The sequence below is a fragment of the Vicugna pacos genome, chromosome 5 (genome assembly GCF_048564905.1).
Source record: "Vicugna pacos chromosome 5, VicPac4, whole genome shotgun sequence".
NCBI classification, from domain to species: domain Eukaryota; kingdom Metazoa; phylum Chordata; class Mammalia; order Artiodactyla; family Camelidae; genus Vicugna; species Vicugna pacos.
The window spans coordinates 53,450,099-53,471,943 of NC_132991.1; the positions used below are offsets into that span (position 1 = coordinate 53,450,099).

Below are 21,845 nucleotides of genomic sequence, written 5' to 3' on the forward strand. Positions count from 1 at the left end.
CATTTAAAATTGCATTTGATTTTAAGTGGGGTAAGAAAATTTTCTATTTAAATGAATCTCGTAATTTCTTTTGTAAAACAATCATCCTTTTGCAATCAGAATTATTCTGTAATTGATCAGTTTTGTAAGTCTGGAAGTTTGCATCCCCAATTTCTGAAACTCTATGAAAGGACTTGCTCCAATGGTTCTTACAAACAGTGTATATTTATTGCACAAAGGCTTCTTCAGCACTTTTACTGATAATGAAAATGTTGACGGGAAGTCAGAAGATACACGTGATAAGCTCTTGTTAACCTACATATAGAAACCATGAAAACATTAAAAATAAGAAAATTACTTTTGCATATTTTATTTAAATTGTTACCTCACAATTCTACACGAGTTTTTTTTTTTTTAATCTAGTCAATGTTCCTCTTGACAGTAACAGTAGAGAGAGAAAATGTGAAGAACATGAGAAGCGAAGAGTAACTTTTTAACATCTGCTGTAACCCCCCTGGATTAGCCTAAACGCAGGCGGGCGGCCCAGGTTCTGCGAAGCAGGAAGGTTTGCACCGAGACTCCGCCGCCTTCTGGAGCAGGGGGGGATACCCAGGTCAGTACCACAAGTGACGTCGACCGAACATATCCAGAAAACCACTGCTTTTAAGGAGCGAGGAAATGTCAGCCTTCTCTCCCACTAAGTCTTATATTTTACCATTCTGCGTGAATAGCAAAGCTAGCTTTAAATAGAAACAATAAGAAAACTCTTAGCAGGGATACTTAATTTTCGGCGGACCGGAAGAAGCAGCAGCAACCAATCGGCGCCCGTTTCTCAATGGCCAATCAGGTTTCCGCTTACATCGCGGCGTTGGGAAAAGCGGAGCGGGCCCCTTCTGCCCGCCGGCGTGAGCCTGCTCCCGTTACCTGCGGGGCAGTGTACCCATGAGGCTGTGTTTGTTACCTGAACACTAAGGGAAGAGCCGTTCGGCCCTTCATTGTGCTGGCTGGATTTGCTTGTGTTTGTTCCTAGTCTGCTCATGTAATGCACTCCCTTAACCAGGAAATTAAAGCATTCTCTCGGAATAATCTCAGGAAGCAATGCACCCGGGTGACAACGCTAACTGGAAAGAAAATTATAGAAACGTGGAAAGATGCCAGAATTCATGTTGTGGAAGAAGTAGAGCCGAGCAATGGGGGAGGTTGTGGTTACGTGCAGGACCTTAGCTTGGACCTGCAAATTGGCATTATTAAGCCATGGTTACTCCTGGGTGAGTATACTGATTTGCCACTAAGTCATTGAATTCTTTTAACCATATTACTTTCTCGCTTTTCTTCCTAATAACTATGTACATAAGAAGCATAGATTCTCGTTGCACATAGCACCTGGTATGTGAATTTTAGAAAAGTTTTCTTCCTGTTTTCTAGATTCTTTGGAAGATAACACAATGCTGTTGTATTTTCTTGGATTATAAAATGATACAGCCTTAAACGATTATCAGATTAACAAAACTATAAGTGACAAGTTATAGAAAAGTTAATACTTGAAAAGACAAGTGTTTGTTTGCCTGCTCTGCTGTTGCCAACCATATGAAGTGCATGCCTCCTGTGGGCACATCCGTTCATGTTGTCTGTTTTTAGAGTGTTAAGGAGAAGATGAGTTGTTATTTTATAGCTGTGAGTCTGATGGTTTATGAATTCTTGTATTATGGAAAATATTGATTCCCTACATGAAGCATAAGCCACAAATAGCAAATGAAGCAGTTATAAGAGTACAAGCCTGTTTGTTTGGCAAGAATATGATATGGTATTCTTTAAAAAATAGTCAACAATGTTTTCAAGTAGGTTTCAATTTTTTTTTAATTTACGAATAGAGAAGTTAAGACTTATAAAGATGATGATTTGTCAATATTTATGCAGCCAAGCCACTCTTGAGTAAAAAGAACAGTGAACTGGGAGTCAGAAATAGCCATAGTACACTTCAGGTACTATGTGAAGTGCACACAGCATCTCATTCCTTTTCAAAACTCTGTGAAGTAGGGATCATCAGCTCCATTTTACGCATGGGAACTGGATTTAAGATTGGTTAAGTAACTTGCACAAGGTAACGCACCTAGTAATAACAGAGCTAGGCATCAAGCTCAGGTCTGATACCCTCCTGCTCTCCATTGTCCATAGACTGTCTCCGTGTCCAGGCTTTCAGATGGGCTAGTGTAAGTCATTTATTCTCTCTGGTCCTCCAAAAAACCATCTGTAAAGCTGAAGTAACAGTATCTGATGATCTTATAGGGTTGTCCTGAGGTTGTTGCCAAAGTTTTTTGAAACAAATCAATTGCAGTACACACGAGTTATTGTATTATGTATTATATAAATTGTTACATAATCTGTCTTTAAATTCACTGACTAAATATCTCCAGTTAATTTCTGCAGCCCAGTGACAAATTAAGTGGGTCATTTAGCTCGTCTAGAAGGTTCACTTAGGATTTGCACACTATTTCTAGGAAAGGAAATACGTCCCTGCACGTTTTTCGGTTATTTGGCTATAGTAATAATGGTTTGAAATAATTATGGTAGAATTTTAAAATATCATTCACCCTTTCAGAGTCTTCATGAGCTTTGCTTGTTATTTTTTTTATCTCAACTTATTCAAAGTGAGCTGATCCAGGTAGTGTTCTCAGATGGGCATTGGTATCCTTCCAGGATCTTGGGAAAGTGCTGGGAGGGACTTCTGAAACTAGTCCGTCCGTGTCCCCCCCACTCCCCCGCTCTGGACCAGGAAATGGGATATTCATCCAGTACAACCTCCTTTCTTCTGAGAGGTAGAGGAACCTTTTTCTGCCCAGTTACAAGTGCCTTATTCTGAGGGACCTATGGAGGGTTACGTCTAAAATTCTTCCACTGAATGATGCAGTGGTTGTTTCTAAGTCGCTTCAAAGAGCTTCCTTCATCTCTTCAAAGCAACAAAGCCCACCTAGCACTATACAAAACTAACATTTGTTTTTGATGGGGAATAAAGAAAATGGAAAGCTGTAAAAATATAATGTCTTTTTAAGTTAGCTGATAAATTCACCTAAGCTTCTGCATTTCAAAAATCTTACATAGGCCTTTGAACTACCTAACAGATTGACGAAAGATCTTAATCAGTGAGTCTTTTTGTCCCAGGTTTTTCAAATTATATTTTTACAACAATAAATCACTAGGACTTTTCTTCAATTTGATTTGTGAAAGTGGAAAATTCCATTACCTCTTAAGTAGCAAAAAGGTGCACTTAAAACTTGTTACATCTATTCTGTTAAGAAGGCCCAACTGGTGACATTTTGAGACCTTGTCTTCAATTCTAGGTGAAAATCTTGGGATCCCTTATAAGGCTAAAGAGGATATCTGATATCTAGGAAGCCTAATATCTTTAGGAGGCAGATAATACATTACATTTGTATAGCTCTTTATTTTGTAAAATTCTTTCACAAATATTATTTTACCTTACCTGTACAGTAATTTATGCCCCTGTTTCTCTTCATTTATGAATTTTCACTCCTATAAATTTTCTCAAATGAAACATTTCTCTTTGGGATATTATTTATGTCCATTTTCAGTAATGTAATAATATCTTTTTTGGTTTGTTTCAGTAAATATCTTGGGTTGTTTTGTGATGATGAAAATAGAGATTTGTAAGTTAATGCATGCTACATCAGAATTATGCAATGTTTGGTATTTTTATGAGAAAATTTCTTAAAAAATAGACATAGGATTCTGGAGATCTTCTGTAGCCTATTTTTTTATGATGCATATATTATGATTGCAAAACACTGAACTTACTGGAAGTTCCAACTCCAATAGCATGTAATATACTTTCTAAATCAGTTACTTTATCTGTAATAGTTCCATAATAATCCTTGGCTAAGGTAATGAATATTAGTGGTTTGTAAGTATCAATGTGAAATATAACTGTGAATTATAATAATTCTTATTATTATTACTTCTATTATTATTATTATACTTCTTTGTTTAGTTGTGGTCCTATTCATCAAATCTTTTCTTTGTTATTTAAAAAATTATCATACAGTTAAAATTGATTTGCTATTTAGTTCTATGAAGTTTAACACAGTTATAGATTCATGTTGCCACTGTTAAAATCATAACATTCTTAATTGACATTTGTTTTAAAATCTTATTTAAGATAGTTTATAAAAGGATAAGATTCTACTCTTTCAAAACAAAGGTTTAAATAACATTGTTTTAATGATTTACAGTGTTTATTTAATGAAAAGTATTTTTCTAATAGAAGTTTAACACAAGACTGCAACACAAGGCAACTATTTAAAATTGGAGAAAAGCTAATTCTTTTTATTGAAGTACAGTCGATTACAATGTGTCAACTTCTGGTGTACAGTACAGTGTCCCATTCATGCTTATACATACATATATTTGGAAAAGCTAATGTGTATATCTAGAATTTAGAGAGAATTAACATGAACTGAATACTACCAAGTATTAAATGAAACACACAAGCCAATTACCTGAAGTCCATTTGTGCTGACTAAAATTATTCCTCACACTATTAAATCTCATATAATTTTCTTATTCCTTAAAAAGGTAGAACATACAAGTTGCTTTTTGGTCTCAAGAATACTAAATTTGTATCAGTATATTCATTTTCTGGAAGTTACTTTCTAATTATAACAGCCAGCTCTGGAATATAAGTGACCTGTTCTGTTTGGTGTGTGTGTATTTAATAGAAATGATAAAGACATCTAGCTTTGATAAATATAATAATGACAGTTTAGGGTTAAAAAAAGAAGTTCATTCGTACATGTTTCATTCTTCTGCTGTTTTGAGAAGTAGACAGAGTAGGATTATTATTTAAAAGATAACATGCATATTAAACCACCAAATTTCATTTAACTTATTTGAACCATTTTTCCCTCCGGGAGATGAATAGGACTTCCTACGGAAACTGAGAAATTATTTTGATTATGAAGTATTTCAAATGTATAAAAATTACAGACTACACTATAACAGACAATTACATATCCACCATCCAGCTTTAAAAAATGTTAATATTTTGATAGGCTAACTTTTAAGTAGAATAAAGTCAAATGTAGACTCAGTAAGAGCCTGTAAGCTTCGTATTATCAAAAGAATGTAAGCCAACCAGCATACTTGCTGGCCTTCCAGCTACCTAAAATCACAGTATAGAAGCTGGCAAATTTCCCAGATAGGTAAAGTAAGAAAAATATTGTTTATGGAAATGGAATCTAATTCAGGAAAGTAAAATACTTGAAGTCTTTAAATAATAACTGCACTATTTTTCCAGCTGTGTAACTCACTTTATTTAACTAGCTATTCTCCTCTATCAACTTGCTTATTAACTAGAGTCAAGTTACTTACCAAGTGTGGGAGATCTGGAAAGTCAACTTTGACAGGAAGAAACTGTGAAAGGGCTCAGCCCTAGTGGTGGTACAAGAATGTGGGTGGAATTCTGTAAACCAGTAGTGTTTGTTCTAAGCTACTGGGTGTGTTACCAGGCCAGCTGGCACTAAATCATTTTTTGGGTGTCTTTTTTAAGTTACAAAAGAAATAGATACTTATTGTCAAAAGTACAAATGAGCATAAAGAAAAAAAACTACCCATAATCCTACTGTTAACATTTTGTCCTGTAACTTTCTATCCACTTTAAAACGTATACATATTTTTTTGTTTTTACAAAAATGGTTGATATTTTGTAACCTGCTTTTATCACCTAATATATTGAGAGTTTATTTCCATGCCATAAATATTCTTCTACATTTCTCATGACTATGGGCTGTTTATATTTCACTACATAATTATACTATCTTTAATAAAACCCAACGTGTATTATTGGGTTTGGTTGGGTTTTTTTGTTTGTTTTGTTTTTTGTATTACGAATGATATGGTGATGAACATCCTGATAGTTAATCCTTGCAATATCCAGGACTTTTAGGAAAAAATCCTAGTAGTGGGATTTCAGAATACAGGAGTGTATACAAGATGAATATTTTTTGATGAATATTCCTGAATTATCTTCCAGATTGTATTTCTTACAATCTCCCAAGTTGTATTTCTTGAGAATTCTCACAGAATTGTTGCAAAAGTTGGATAAAAAGTGAGGATGACTTTTTATGTTCAAGGTGATATGTTTTATTTATTATAGGATCACAAGATGTTGCTCATGATCTGGAGACACTGAAAAAGCACAAGGTAAAAAGAAATGCTTCATGTCTGACACCATGTATAGGAAGTATTTTAATTGTTAAACTTGTTTAGGAAAAACTGTATTGGTGCATTTCAGAGTTTAATTGGTAAGATTTGGCTATTACTTTAATAAAGTTGCAAAAATTATCACACGTAATTCAAATATGTGAATCTGTAGTCCACCTTTCCAGTTTTATATTCTCTCAGTCTCCCTTCATGTATCCTCATAAACCTGACTTTGGAGCCACATCTTCCTGCCTCTGCTTATGTAGTTCCTCTATATGGGATAGACTTTCCCTTCTTCTCTTCTTGTCCAATATCTACCCATGCCTTGAGTCTCAACTCGTGTACCACTTTTTCCCCAATGTCATCTCTTCCCACCTTCCCCCATACAACTAATGTGATTTATTACTTATTTCAATATATATTGAAAAAAAATGTTTAGATATCTTCTGTTTTGTCAAGCACTATTTCAGGGTCGTGGAATTGCTATGGTTCGAGGAGTACAAGGATTCTCGTTTACATGAAGCTTATGATCTGAAGGGCAGAGAGGAGAGGAAGACCACTAAGCAGCTACAGTACAGTGTATCGTGTGCTTTGATGGGGACATGCAGGGTGCTCTTGGAGAACACAGGGGATGATGCCCTTAACCTGTGTTTGTTTGGGTTGGGTTGGGGATAGTAAGGTCTTCTTGGAGGAAGTGATACTGAAGTTTTGTTGTGAAGAGGGTGAGGAGGGAGCAGACGGAAGAGTGTTCAGATAGAAGAAATGGTGTGGAAGGCCCAGAAGCAAGAGAAAGGCTGATGCATTCAGGGACAGAAAAGAAGTTTAGTAACCCTGGAATAGAGAGTATAAGAAAGAAGCATACCAGGAGATGAGGTGGGAGATGTAAGCATGGATCAGATCACAAAAGTCCATGTAAGCCAGAGTAAATTGTTTAAATTGATATAAAAGACAGTGGAAAGCCATTGAAAGGCTTTATCAAGGAAAGTAACAGGATCAAATTTGTCTTTTAGAAAGATAGCTCATTAGAGGCAGTGTGGAAAACAGGTTGGAGGGCTGCTCAAGCTAGAGATGGGGAGACTAGCTATGAAGCTGGGGGAGCCATCTAAAAATAGATGATGGTGGCTGAGATCAGGATTCAGTCAGGGTAGAGAGAGGTGGATGGATTTCAGGGATTTTTAAGAGGGTAGAATTCTCACAATTTACTGATTGATTACCTTTGGGACAGGGTCGGGGGAGGACAAAATTAAGGAAGAAGGAGGAGTCAAAGCTGATATGCAGCTTTCTTGGGTTACTTAGTAGGGTTGGTGTCATTCTATGAGATATGGAGCAAAGTAGGGGGGAGCAGATTTTGCAGGAAAAATAGTGAGCTCAATTTTGAATATTTTAAATTTCAGATGATGTGGATAATCTTGGTAAAGTTATTCACTAGACAGTGTGGGTATATGGGGTCTGAGGTTTAGGAGAGAGGTAAAACTATAGATTCAGGAATCTTTAGCTTATAAATAGTGATTCAGATTTTTGGAATAGATGAAATCACCTGGGGAAAGGCAAGCAGAGAAGGCCCACAACAGAACCCAGAGTGATACCAACCTATAGGGAACAGTCAAAGGAAGAAGAATCTGCAGTAGGAAAGAAGGTACTATAAGGGATTGTAGGAAAGTGAAGAAAAAAAAAAGATTGTGGCATCACAGAAGTCAAAGTAGAGTGTTTTGAGGAGGAAAGAGCAGTGTCAGATGCCAGCAAAAGTGTAAGAACAATTGGGGCCAAATTACATCAATTGGACTTTACAACAAAGTTGTTAGTGACTTTAGTGGGAACAATTTCATTTAAATTGGAGACCCAAGCTAGCTTTCAAAAGATTGAGAAGTGGAGGAAATGATGGCAGCAAAGAAGGGGGGAAGAGGTGATGGGATCAAACCAGGAAGATGGGAGAGTTTTGAGCATGAATAAAGCTGATGGTGGAGGAAGGAATTGAAAGTATAGGAAAGCAAGAATTGTGGCTTGAGGGTGATGTCAAGAACATAGGAAGCAGTGTGACCCCAAACACAGGTACCAGACTGGACCTTATAAAGGATGTGGGAGCACATCATCTTCTGTGTGGCAGAAGACAGAAGGAAAGGATGAATGCAGGTGTGGGCCAAGTTATTAAGTTTGATGGTCAGATTTGATGGTAAGGGTTCCTATGTGATAACTTCTCTTTTTACTGTAAAGTAGTACTTGAGGTGATCTGCTGGGAGTCAGGAAGAGATGGTAAGGTTGAAAGGTATTGGGAGAGTAGAGAAAGTTTGAAAGAGCTGATATAGGGTACGAGAGAGAGCCTACTAGGAAAATGCAGTTGCTAAGCATTGCTGTTTCAAGAGAGGTTGGCTGTCATGAATTAATCATAGCTTGAACTTCAATTTGTGTGACTTTTTTCTGGCAATGCTTAGTGGTCTGGGTATAGAGGGAACTTTTACCAGACAAGTGCTGAGGAGGTGGACTCTGGACTGTAAGCTGAATAGCAAAGGAAGTGAAGTCAAAAGAGGCTGATAGATGAGAAGAAAATAGATCAAGGAGTTGATGGTTCTTGTGAGATGTAGGGGGAGTAACTGAGTGAAAACTGGAAGATAAGAATGGGATGCCTTAATTAGTGGTATCCCAGCTGGAGCAGTTCTGGACATTGTTCTTGAAGCAATGTGATGGAAGGGGAGTGGCGATGAAGGTCATTGGTGATGAGGTAATCAGGGACCTGTTAAACCTAAGTGAAAATTGATGTCACTCATGATTGGTAGTGTTTGAGATAGGACTCAGAAAACTGGGGATGAGATGCGCAAGGAACACAGGGTAGAAGATGGAATAATCAGCTATATGAACCTCAGGGAGCACGAATTTTTACTGGAGAGTGGGAAAGAAGTGATTTCAAACAGGAAGTAGCCAAAAGAATGCAACCGTGCTGCTCACCCACGACATAAATGGGGTGCTAGGCCCCTTTCTAGGTGCAGGAGACATAGACATGAACAAGCAGTAAGGTCCTTGCTCTTAAAATATACTTTTAGTTGAGAGTAAGTTCTCTGAAAGAATTGAAACAAGGCAATAAGAGGAGTGGCAGTCGGGGGTATTACATTTCAACTGAGACCTTATGTGAGTCAGCCTTGTTTAAATTAGGGAAAGAGCACTTCAGGCTGAGAGAATAACAAACGTGAAGGCTCTAGGGGAGGGTGGGAAAAGTTCAGTAATTTGTTCCTTCCATCTGGTCCCATAACACTTTGTTCTTCTCGTATAGCTCTTAACACTCTACTTTTTAAAATTGAAAAAAAGTTTTAAAAATTGAAGTATAGTTAATTTACAATGTTGTGTCAATTTCTGGTGTACAGCATAATGTTTCAATCATACATATACATATATCTATTCCTTTTCATATTCTTTTTCATAATAGGTTACTGTAAGATATTGAATATAGTTCCCCATACTATACATTAAAAACTTGTTATCTATTTTATATATAGTAGTTAGTATCTGCAAATCTCGAGCTCCCAGTTTATCCTTTCCCACCCCCTGTTCCCCTGGTAACCACAAGTTTGTTTTCTATGTCTGTGAGTCTGTTTCTGTATTGTAAATAAGTTCATTTATGTCTTTTTTTTTTTTTTAGATTCCACATATAAGTGATATCATATGGTATTTTTCTTTCTATTTCTGGCTTACTTCAACTTCACTCAGAATGACAATCTCCAGGTCCATCCATATTGCTGCAAATGGCATTATTTAATTCTTTTTTTATGGCTGAGTAGTATTCTGTTGTAGAAATATACCATAACTTCTTTATCTAGTCATCTGTTCATGGGCATTTAGGTTGTTTCCATGTCTTCACTATTGTATATAGTGCTGCTATGAATACTGGGGTGTATGTATCTTTTTGAATTAGAGTTCCCTCTGGATATATGCCTAGGAGTGGGATTGCTGGATCATATGGTAAGTCTGCTTTTAGTTTTTTAAGGAATCTCCATACTGTTTTCCATAAGGGCTGCACCAAACTGCATTCCCACCAGCAGTGTAGGAGAGTTCCCTTTTCTCCACTCTCTCCAGCATTTGTCATTTGTGGACTTTTGAATGATGGCCATTCTGACTGGTGTGAGGTGATACCTCATTATAGTTTTGATTTGCATTTCTCTGATAATTAGTGATATTGAGCATTTTTTCATGTGCCTGTTGGCCATTTGTATGTCTTCATTGGAGAATTGCTTGTTTAGGTCTTCTGCTGATTTTTGGATTGAGTTGTTTGGTTTTTTTTTTTTGTTATTAAGTTGTATGAGCTGTTCATTTACTCTGGAGATTAAGCCCTTGTCAGTCACATCATTTGCAAATACCTCTACTTTGTGTCATTACTGTTAGTGAACATGTTTTCTCCTCCTCTATTATTTAGCAAACTTCTAGGGAATTAGAGATCTTGTCTGACTTATCTTTGCTGCCCACAGCGCTGAGGAAAAAATTTAATTGAATTGAGGCTGAGAATTTTATGTGATCAACGCTTACAATTAATTTCTCCAAGGAAATAACTACTAACCAATTTGTTAACTAATTTGATATGTTTACTTGTCAGTGCACTTATTTGTGTTTAAACCAGACTCTCCTTGTTTTGTTGTAATAATAACTGCCTGACAATAAGAGATAGTGGCCTGTATTTAATAAGGATATGAGAATGACTGTATTTCCTAATAGGAACCCTCTTAGATCAATATTTTAACATAAGTAGAACAAGTTTTAGAGTCTTGCTTATGTGAATAAATTAATATTTCTCAGAGTAAAAATGAAAATTAGAAAAACTGGTAAGTGTTTTCATTGGCAAGTGTTTCATTATCTAATCTTTCTTATGCTACACTAGTTCAAATTCACTTTCATCCTGATGATGTGAACCAAGCTGCTGTTTAAAAGATTGTTCTGTCTCTGTACATATGACCCTGTTAGATGCTTGGGAGAAGGAAAAGTAAGCTGAGCAGCTGAATTTCTAGGAAAATTTAAGGATGCTGCAAAACCAAATTATTGATTTAAATGCATGGTGCATTCGAAAGAGGTATCTTAGGATTTAAGTTAAGTGCAATAACTAATAAAATTCTCTTGTGGAGGAGCATTTCAGAAATGCCTATAGGAATTTCATGTTAGTGTTTAGATACGGTAATAGTAGATGCTTTATTAATGAGTGCCTGGTGTGCGCAGGATAAAGCACGATGGAGGATAGAAAATGAAGTGTAACATTAAGTGTTCCAAGTTATTTACTGTTGTATTGTTTATAATAGCAAATTATTGATAACAACCCACATTTCCATCAGTAGGGAATTGGTTAAATGAACGATAGTACACACACATGACAGAATACTATATAGCTTTTAAAAAGAACTCAAAAAGGGGTCTCTAAATACTGATATGAAAAGATCTCTGGGACATTTTTAAATGGGGGAAAAGAACCCCAAGGTGCTACCTTTGTGAAAGAAAGGGAGTAAATAAAATATTTGCATAAAGAGACTCTAAAAGAATATACAAGAAAATAGCAAAGGTGGTTACCATTAGGGTGGGAGATAATGGAGTGGAGAGGGACATAGTGAGAGCAAGACTTCTTAATGTTTCTTTTTTAATAATGTTTCGATTTTGAACCAGTTCAAAAAATAATTTTTTGATAATGCCCAAATGTGAAGGATGTAATTTTTGATCCATTTAGCCTTTGAATTCTCTTAATGGACTTTCCACATGGCTCCTTCCATTTGCTTGGTGGACTCTAAGAAAGGGGCTCGAATGCATAGATGGAGTGGGAGGTTGATTATGTGTACCATTTAAAAGAAAATCTTTTTATAACCATCCCTTCTTCAGCCAGACTAATTCTTCAGAATTTCTGGGTTTGAGACCCTGTGGCACTGATACTTTTTAAAAGCTTGCTGGGTGGTTCTGATGTGCAGCCACACTTGAGAACATTTATACTTGCAAAGAATACAAAAGGAAAACAGGGAAATAATTATTGAAAGGGAAGTTGTATGCTACTGATTCATTTCCCTTAGTTAAGTTTTTTAGTATGGACATTCATTGATTTATTCCAACAAATATTTTAAGTACTTTCTATGCTAAGAGTACCGCTCACTCACAATGTTTACTTACAATAGTGAGTAAGCCAAACATGGCCCCTACCCTCATGGAGTTTCTAGTACAGTGAGGCAGACACACAATCCCTGAGTGATAAGGGCTATATGAGGGCATGTAGAGGGTGCCAGGGGAGTATATAGAAATAGCACTTCTGGTAAGGGATGAGGTAATCAGAAAGGGCTTCCTGAAGGAAGTGTTATTCAAGTGAGTAATGCTTAAATTTTTTGTTCTTGTTACAGATCTTAACATCTCAGTCTCTGTTTAATTAACCTAATTTATGAGAATTTTTAAAAAATCATCTCTTTTTTTCTCTTTAAGGTGACTCATATTCTCAATGTTGCATGTGGAGTTGAAAATGCTTTCCTTGGTGACTTTATATATAAGAGTATTTCTATATTGGATTTGCCTGAAACCAATATCCTGTCTTATTTTCCAGAATGTTTTGAATTTATTGAACAAGCAAAACTGAAGGTAAGTTTTGTTTCAATCCACAGTTCTTCAAAAGCAGAAATTTAAGTGAATCCCCTATCCAATTCTTTCTGTATCCAATTCTTCATGTAATGAGTATGTAGAGAACCATTACGAAATTTCCCCTTTAATAATATTTCATTAATTCCTACAACTCTTTAGTTCTCCAATTGCTTTTTTTCAATGAGATATTTACTTTTAACTTTAATTTTTCATCTTATGCCTTCCTGAGAAATGTTAGGATTTAAAATTTTCCACTTACAGAATTTTCCTCAGTATATACGTACTTAGACTTCCTTAGATGGCTTATAGCCACCTGCCCTCTGACCAGTTTGCAAGGGAATCAGGTGAACTGTGGGACAGGCTGCTTTAGTCCTGTTAGTGTATTTATGAAGATCAATATGTATTCATCTTTGTGGCTAAGGTAGTCATTGTGAATCTATGCATTTTTAACAATAGAACTCTAGGGCATTCTGAGGAGTAAATGTATATTGCTTTACTGAGATTGCATGAAAATGTTTGTCAGAAGCTGTCCATTGGTTCTCTGACTTTAGACGACCTACAGACAATACAGTAATTCAATCTTGGTATTGTATCCAAGTCAACACTGTGACAGGCAGTGCTTCTAGGTTGGCTGTTACCAATAATTATACCTTGAAATGACATCATTTTTAGTCAGCATATAGGTCTTATAAAATTTACGTTGAGATAAACAGATGGAAATGCAGAAGCACTTACAGAAAAAGTTAACTGTCTTGGAGCACCTGACAGTTAATAACAGTTAATATTAGAATTCAGCTTAATTAAATTCTAGTGATTCCCTTCTACCTTATCACCTTCCCTTTCTGCCTCCCTCTCCCTTCCTTCTCTTCATTTAGTAATATTTGTTGAGTGCCGTATGTGCCCAGCACTGTCCTAAATAACTTCCTATAGATTACTAGGAAAATATAAAACTATTCAGTCTTATTTAATAGCAGACATTTGGATGAAAGAAAAGGCAGAGATTTTCTGATTCAAAACCTAATATTGGCTAATCTGTCCCCTTGTGAAAAATCTTAAAGTCTCTAGATTGTCGCATTCCAGTGTGCCAGCTAATAGTGATAAGATAAAAGTGATAAAGTTTCTGTATTACCTGCTTTTCTAAGGAGATACAGGATATGCCTTAGATGGTAAAGGAAAAATGCAGACATCATCTATATTCATATCTGTGTCAGAAGATATGTATATGTTGCAAGTAAAAAGTGGAAAGTTAATTAAAATGGTCCTTAGCTTAGGTTTCCCAAAAAACAGAACCTGAGGCAAGGATTAAGAGCTGATGCTTCATTTGAGAGGTGCAGTGAGAGTGAGAAGAAAGGGAAGTGATCAGGAAAGGATGAGCAGCAGTGTAAGATGAAGTGCTTACCCTGCTGAGCACAGCTTCACAAGGAGCTGACAGTGAACTAGCTGGGTGCTCAGCAGGGTGGTACATCTCTGGGCAGGGAGTACAACAAAACTGCACCACCTCCCTACAGATTTGGGAAGGGAGAGAAGAGAGAGAATTTATCTGCCTGGCTCTCTGTCAACCCCTGTTTCCCACTGGTGAAAAAGTTTCCCCACGGAGAGGTAACTAACCCTGCAATTCCAGGTGATAACTCCTTCAGCAGTCACCTTGGAGCCAAGCTCCATGCCCTGTGATGGGACTTGCCATCCAAGTTTAGAAGCATGAAGAGAACCCAGAACTCAGAACTCGGGATGAGCCTGTCCAGGCAGAGACTGCCGGTAGGGGAAGAGTCAGGCGTTCTTAAGCAAGCAAAACTTGGTGGGCCTCAAGGAAGCAGTCAGCCACAGAAGTAGCAGCTGAAGTGAAGCAAACTGAGGATCCGGGAGGGGATGGTATCAGGAGAATCTGCATAAGATGACTCTACTACAAGACGTATTAGAATTCCATAGTACATTCTTAATTACCAAGCCTTAGGTTTTATACTGGAATCTTAGCCTCAGCCAATATTTCCTTACCCTGAAAACTCTTTATGGTTTAGTTTAATATATATTTAGTTTTAGCAATAGAATTCTTGAATTGTCTTCATTCATTTTTTCTAAAAGAGATCCCTTCATGATACTGCCTAATATATATGCAAGTATTATTAGATGTCATACTCAGTGAGTTGCATATTTCAAAACTGCCTTTCTAGGCCCTAGTTTGTAGTTTTCATCTTTTACATACAGCTGCCAGATGGAATGTCTTCCATTTTCCCATGTCTTTCCTCATTTCCCTCTGTATTTGCAAAACTGTGGTTTCTCCACCTTCTTCTGTCTCTGCCTAATGCATTATTTGTCAGGTTTATGCCCAAAGGGACAGAAATACGCATGAGAGGGAAGTAGTAAGGGAACCTCCATAGCCTCGAGAGTTCTCTGAGGAATATTTACTTGGCCCCCTTTTTTTATGTACACAAGGTTTTGTTAGTATGAAAATGTATATTTGATATTCCATGTTTATTATTTATAAGATGTGATTTAAAAAACATGATGTAAGTCATTTATAACATTGTAGAAAAATTGGAAAATACAGATAAGTAAAAATTAGGATCACCCACTTCCACAGTTTAGATATAACCATTGTTAGCATTTTAATGTGTTTTTCTATATATCAAAAGACTCATTTTAAAAAAGACCTGAACTTAACTCAGTTAATATGTCAAAAATATGAATAACTTATTCTGAAAAAATGTGAAGGATGCATATTGCTGCCCTCAAAGAGCTGACATTCTAATCGAAAGACTGTTCATAACAACATGAGAACAAAGCAAGCTATGTAAATTGGAAATACTACAACATAACTCCTATCTGCTTATAGCAAAATGGTGATTTTTTTAAGAGAATGTTTTCTCAGAAATGCAGAACAAAATTAATTTATTCAGTTAGCAAACATTTATGGAATACCTACTATGTGCCAACATTGCTGTGAGTACTCGACATACAAAGCTGGCTAAGGTACTCCTGCCCTCATCTCACTCAGAAAGAGGCAGGCTTCCTAGAACAGAAGCCAGAGTTAGCTGGACCAAGGAGAGGAGCAGAGACTTTCCAAGCAGAGGACAATAGCAAGTGCAAAAGAAACAACTGCTTTGTAAATTATTCAACTGTCACTACTTGGAGTTCTGGAAAAAGAATATGTAGCCAATAGTTCTGCTGGAAATACTTTCAAGGACAATATGATACCCAAGGAATAATAAAAGGTAAATAGGTAAATTCAGGGGCTGTAGAAACCAACAGAAAAGTAGCTGTTACATAAAGAATGTAAGAGGGAAGAAAATACTAACGTTAAACATTAGCTGAAACTGAATGCACAGTGTATAAAACTGAAAATAAATCGTTTAATTTTCAAAAGCATATGTATGGTCATAAAATACAGCTGACTAGTATGCAGTCAGGAAGCATTAAAAGGAACACTGAAAGGCATCTTTTATTAAGCTTATGATTCCAGGTTTCTTTGGAGTATCTAATTTGTTCTGAGTTAAAAGAAGTTCATTAATTGTTTTCATTGGTTACTGTAATATGATTTTAAAATGTCTTGTTTCATAAAAAAAGCTTGTGTACAAAGTGAGAAAAGTTCTTTATATGTACAGTGAATATTTGTGTTTTGCTTTTCTTGTACAGAAACAGTGAATATCTGGAAATGACTCAGAAATTAAGCATAAATATAAGCAAGCAATAGAAATTGTCTTTTTGATATGAGCATTTTCAAAATAATTAGCTGGTTTTCTTGGGAATCACCTGCATTTCTTGAAATGAGATGCACTTGCAAATTTGTTACAATAGATCTAGGAAAGGAATCTTGCAACCAATCTATGAATCTAAGAAAACTGCCTTGTAAAAATAAAACAATCCAATAAGCCAGAAACATAGTATTGTTAATGTATGCTTTGGGCAGAGAGTTTTCAGTTGTAAGGTTTTTTTCCCCTTTCCCTGTTCCTATCTTTCTTATGTTGTAAAAGAAGAATCAAGAAATGAAGTAGCTAAAATGTCTAGTTCTGTAGGGTGTGCTCACCATTCACTACGTTGCATTTAGGTCATTAACTTTTTAAAGGCCTGAGATGAGCCAGCCTGTATCAGTGCTGATCCATCAGACCTATTGCATTCACTATTAATGCAATTTTACCCCCATCAGCATTGGCCTTGTGCTGTGTCCCTTTTCACTTGTAAAGTATCATTTGCAAGTTACCTGAAACGTTTTTCATTTATTGACCTCATGTTGGTGTCTAATTACCTTTTCCATTTCACATTGTCGTGAGCTATTTGTGTCACCATTTTACTACCTCATAAGTTTCACTATTTTTTAAGCCACTTCCCTCCAGAATAAAATATATCCAAGGGAAGAACATTTCTTCCTTGCTGATCATTTTACACAAAGATTTCTAAGCCAGTGATACTAGTTTCTTTATGGGAGCACTATGTCTACCTAGAATTTCTCGAGCTTTCTGTTTAGTTTATGACTATGGTTTTATTTATATTTCCACATATTTTTCCTGTGATTTTTCTCTTAGTTATAGACATGTGGCTACTAAGTTACTGGGCTTTTATGTGTACTTTACTAGATTTTACTTCAGTTTAATAAAAGATACTATTTCAGAATTCCAAGTGCATCATCAAAGCATTTGAATCCTGGGAAGTGGGAAGAAAAAGTATTGGTTGATTGTTTTTTCCACTCATTCCCTACAATGAATTGTATTTTGATGACTGAATGACTTGAATCAAATAAATTGTAAAATGAATATTTTTATTTTATAATTTTAAGTAGTGTAAGAATATATGATTGATTTAATAATCTTAAACAAACAGTGAAGATTTTTGTTTGATTTTATTATAGGATGGAGTGGTTCTTGTTCATTGTAATGCAGGAGTTTCCAGGGCTGCTGCCATTGTAATAGGCTTCCTGATGAATTCTGAAGAAATCTCATTTACCAGTGCTTTTTCTTTGGTGAAAAATGCAAGGCCTTCCATATGTCCAAATGCTGGCTTCCTGGAGCAGCTGCGTAGGTATCAAGAGGGCAATGAAAGCACCAAGTGTGACAAAATACAGGAATTAGAAGGGACAACAGTTCATGGATTACATTCTAGCAGATGATGGAAGATGGTAAATTCGGAGCTGGTCTCTTTAGCCACCTCTCCCCTCTTTTGGAGAGTAGACTAATACAAATTTCCTTTTCTCTTGGTTTTTTCAAGTGGAAATGGAGGTCAATTGATTGTCTCGAGCTAGTGTATAAATAAATATTCAATTATATCCTGTTCGCTTTGGTATAATAATATGTGATTAAGTGCTTCTTTGATTTGCTAAGGGAAAATAACAATTAATTTCTGTGGAAAGAAAAGTTTTAAATTTAAAATCAATATTAAAGCATGGAAAGATTAAATTGGTTGATTAAAACTTTTGGTATTTTTGTATTCCAGCAACTATTTCCATGAAGGAAAAAACTTGAAGTGCTACAGTGCTACTCCACTTAATTATTTCAGAGGGAGGTAAATTTCTTTGTAAAGAATTTAAGATTAAAAAGCAATACCGTAAACCTCCCCAAAGAGGTAACCAAGATCTGAAGGTTTACACAATAGTTATGTAGTGGTTACAATATTCACTAAATTTTTATGTCCTTTTATGAAAATGTACCCACATTTCATTTTGATTTTTAAAATTTAATTATATTCCTTGTGTTTATTTTTTAAGTTTTTTTATAGCTCTTCTCTCATACATTATTGTGAGCTTATGATTCTTTAATTAGGTGACCTAGTCTCTTACATTGTGTACTTTTTATTCTGGGTCTCTAGCATTCTATTTTGGGGTCCCATGTCATAACTTTCTGATCTCCTTGGATCTGTGGGAAAATGTTTTATACTGAAAAGTCATTTTTTAATGATTTGGTGTTTTGATTAATGATCTTTTTTTTTTTTGAGGGGAGGAGGTAATTAGGTTTATTTATTATTTACTTATTTAATGGAGGTATTAGGGGTTGAACCCAGGACCCTGTGCGTGCTAAGCACACACTCTACTATTGAGCTATACCCTCCTCCCCCTTAATGATCTGTTTTCTAGTTCAGTATTTCACTAGGGAACACGTTTTTAAGGAAAGAAGGATTATGGTTTTGTAAGAAATTTTAAATACATTTTTAGAAAGTCTAAAATCATTTACAATTTTATTTCTGGCTAGAGGCTTTGAATAGTTTCTTTTTGTTATTAAGTCTCCATATTGGCAAGGTTGAACTCTGTACATTATGAATTTGCTTAAAGATATTCTTTGAATTATTTAGAATAAAATGTACTTAAAATTAATTATAATAATAAAGAGAGAATTTATTTAACAGCTTTCAAGTAGACTTTCATGACTTAAAAAATACCATTCTCCTCTAGATTTTATTAAGAAAGTCCTGAGCTCTTCTTAAACATACATTACAGAGAGCAAGCATTTTTCCTATATGTAAGTTGGGAAGTGCACATTGAGCACATCTATGCATTTGAGAAAGCAGGCTTTCTTATGCTGTCAGGAGCAAAAAACAGAAGTGATAAAAGCAAATTATGTTTCAAGATTGCTTATAGTCTGACAAGATTCCATCCTATGCAAAGCTATGAACTTTGCTTCTGCTGAGAAGCAGCATAAATGTAATCAACCTACGGTGAGCTGTTTGAAGCCTAACAAGGCAGACAGAATCCTCTTATATATGAGACTGATGTATAACGTCGTCATTATGGTCAATATTGCTGAGGGTTTGCTGGGTGAAACTTTTTCAGTCATATGAAAGCATTTATTTTAATACATTTACTGTTGCTATTTAGTTTTCAGCCATTAAATGTTGTGAACATGAAGCCTTAAAAAGAACTTAATCCTTACGGATAGTATATTAACTATGTCTGTAGTTTGTATGCTTAGCTGTTGCCTGTAGTGACCTGGTTATAATGCAGACACATGTCTTCTGTATCATAAGTGCTTTGAGCATCAATTTTGTTTTCTCTTAAATGATAATAGTTTGCAGTATCTAAAATAAATCAGTGAATGTAATTTAGTCTTTTAAATTAGGGGTACTATGTAAGGCAATGATTTGTCACACATTCAGCATGTTTATTGCACTTCCCATGGATATGTCACTCTGTCATATTTAGCCATTTATAAAAAGGACCTTTATCATTATGAGTCTCTAACTCACATATTATAAATTTAAAACCCATGTGTACTAAATATAGATCTGTTTTGAGGGAGTGGAAAAAATATTTCAATGAAGCTTTGCCTCTATTTAAAAATAGATTTTCCTGCCATTTTTTAAAGGTATGAGGAAGTGCAAATTATCATTTGTTTTTAAACATTGAAAAGAAATGTAGGGCCTCTAGCAATCTGAAAAAGATGAGCAGAACCAAGATACTGGAACATATGATTGATTGATAAATAAATAAATAACCTACTTATTTTGGGTTAATATCTTTAAATGTTTGCAAACTTTATGCTTTAATACATGTAGGTTTGTGATTACGTATAATTTGAATTGAAGACCCAAGAAAAAGTTAGATTTTTGGAAAATGAAGTAAATATTTTCTTGGATCCTACTGAACAAAATTTGGACTATTATACTAACTCAAAGATTTCAAAGGAAATGGAGTGTAGTATTTCAGACTGTTAATGCAATTTTACTTTTGCATCCCTTCTTCTCTATTGAATCTTGATTGAAACATAAGAATATAGATAGCACTTTGAATTTGTGTGTGTGTGTAACCTAGGGAACCTACTTTGATTCTGATTGATAATTCCAGTAGTGGTGAGGAAACTTTCTGAACTGGTCAACATTATTATTAGTAACTCAAATGGTTCAAGTGTATATAGAAAGTTCCCCTCAAAGGTAATTTCTCTGAAGATTCTGGAATGTAACAAGTATAAATCAGAGTATTGTCTTATACCCTTACCCAGTGAATTAACGAATTAACAGTTTTATAAACAAAACCATAATACGTTAAAAAAAACCCAAAATGCAGCACAATTAATTATTTGATTTTTCCAGGTGACTCTAAATAGTTGATTTTTCTGCCCAGAGGATTCTGAACATAGTTAGTCACCCTGCAGTTATTTATGAATTTAAACCAGAAAATTTTAAAGTTTTGTATTCTTAGGATACATACAATGGCATTTACAGTTAACAAATTTATGGTCTGTTTCTATTGGCATACTTATAAAAAAACCTTATAGTTAAATTTTTCTATAAGTGAAGCTTTGACTTACTATTTTGTATCCATATTTATAATGTACCCTTTATTGTTTCTAGGTATTGATATACTTCAATAAAAATAATAAATTTACTATTTCCCCTATTAATATCTTTACTTCTTTGAGGTTATTGGTTTTAAAAGACTTAATACTTATTTGCTGTCAAACTCTGGATCAAAAAGTCTGTTGGCAAGCCACAAAATTACATATTTTGGAATAAAAATTAAAGCCTATGGAGATTTGATGCTCCAGCCACTTCAAGAAATTAAAAGTTAAAATCAGATCTTGTAATTGGCATTACTGTAGATGAATTGGCAGTGAAAGTTCAATAGGATATCCTAGTCCTTTAATTAAGTCAAGAGAAGATGCTGAATTACTCTCAGATTAAACTGAGATTTCCTTTCTTAGTAAAGCCTTCCCTGACCACCTTATTTCAGACTGCCCCATCTCTAACACTTACATCCACCCTTCCTGTTTTATTTATGGCATACCCCTAATTATCACCCAACCTGTATATATTTAGTTATTTTGTTGTTTTTCCCATCCAAACTTAGGCTCACCATGAGGGCAGAGATTTTTACTATTTTTTAAAATCTATATTACTGTGTACCCCGTAATGGGCATTCAAAAATTGCTTGTTAGAGTTAAAGGGAGGGAGAGGGGTAGGAAGGGGAAAAAAAAAACTGATGCATGTTGTTGTGCCAGCTTAATGGTACCCACTGCAGATCACAGTTCATGCTCTGGCAATGAACCACATCGTACATTTGCAGCCATGTCTGACAGTGCATGAAGGTGACAGTAGGGAATAAGAGGTCTGAAACAGGATCCATATAGGATCTTACAAGTGTCTTTTTACATTTCTGA

At 35.4% G+C, this 21,845-nt stretch overlaps 1 protein-coding gene across 2 annotated transcripts; it reads left to right on the forward strand.

Annotated features, from left to right (window-relative positions):
* Window positions 1–846: 846 nt before the first annotated feature.
* On the forward strand, window positions 847–21,077 carry DUSP19 (dual specificity phosphatase 19). Of its 2 annotated transcripts, XM_031678289.2 has the most exons (5): window positions 847–1,247; window positions 6,149–6,195; window positions 12,619–12,771; window positions 17,612–17,777; window positions 18,193–21,077. In XM_031678289.2, exons 1-5 carry the CDS (start codon window positions 1,022–1,024, stop codon window positions 18,219–18,221), a joined length of 621 nt encoding a protein of 206 aa, XP_031534149.1. In that variant the 5' UTR covers window positions 847–1,021; the 3' UTR covers window positions 18,222–21,077. The 2 variants fall into 2 exon arrangements, with proteins under 2 accessions (XP_031534149.1, XP_006210300.1); XM_006210238.4 differs by having other exon boundaries at window positions 17,612–21,077.
* Window positions 21,078–21,845: the final 768 nt, after the last annotated feature.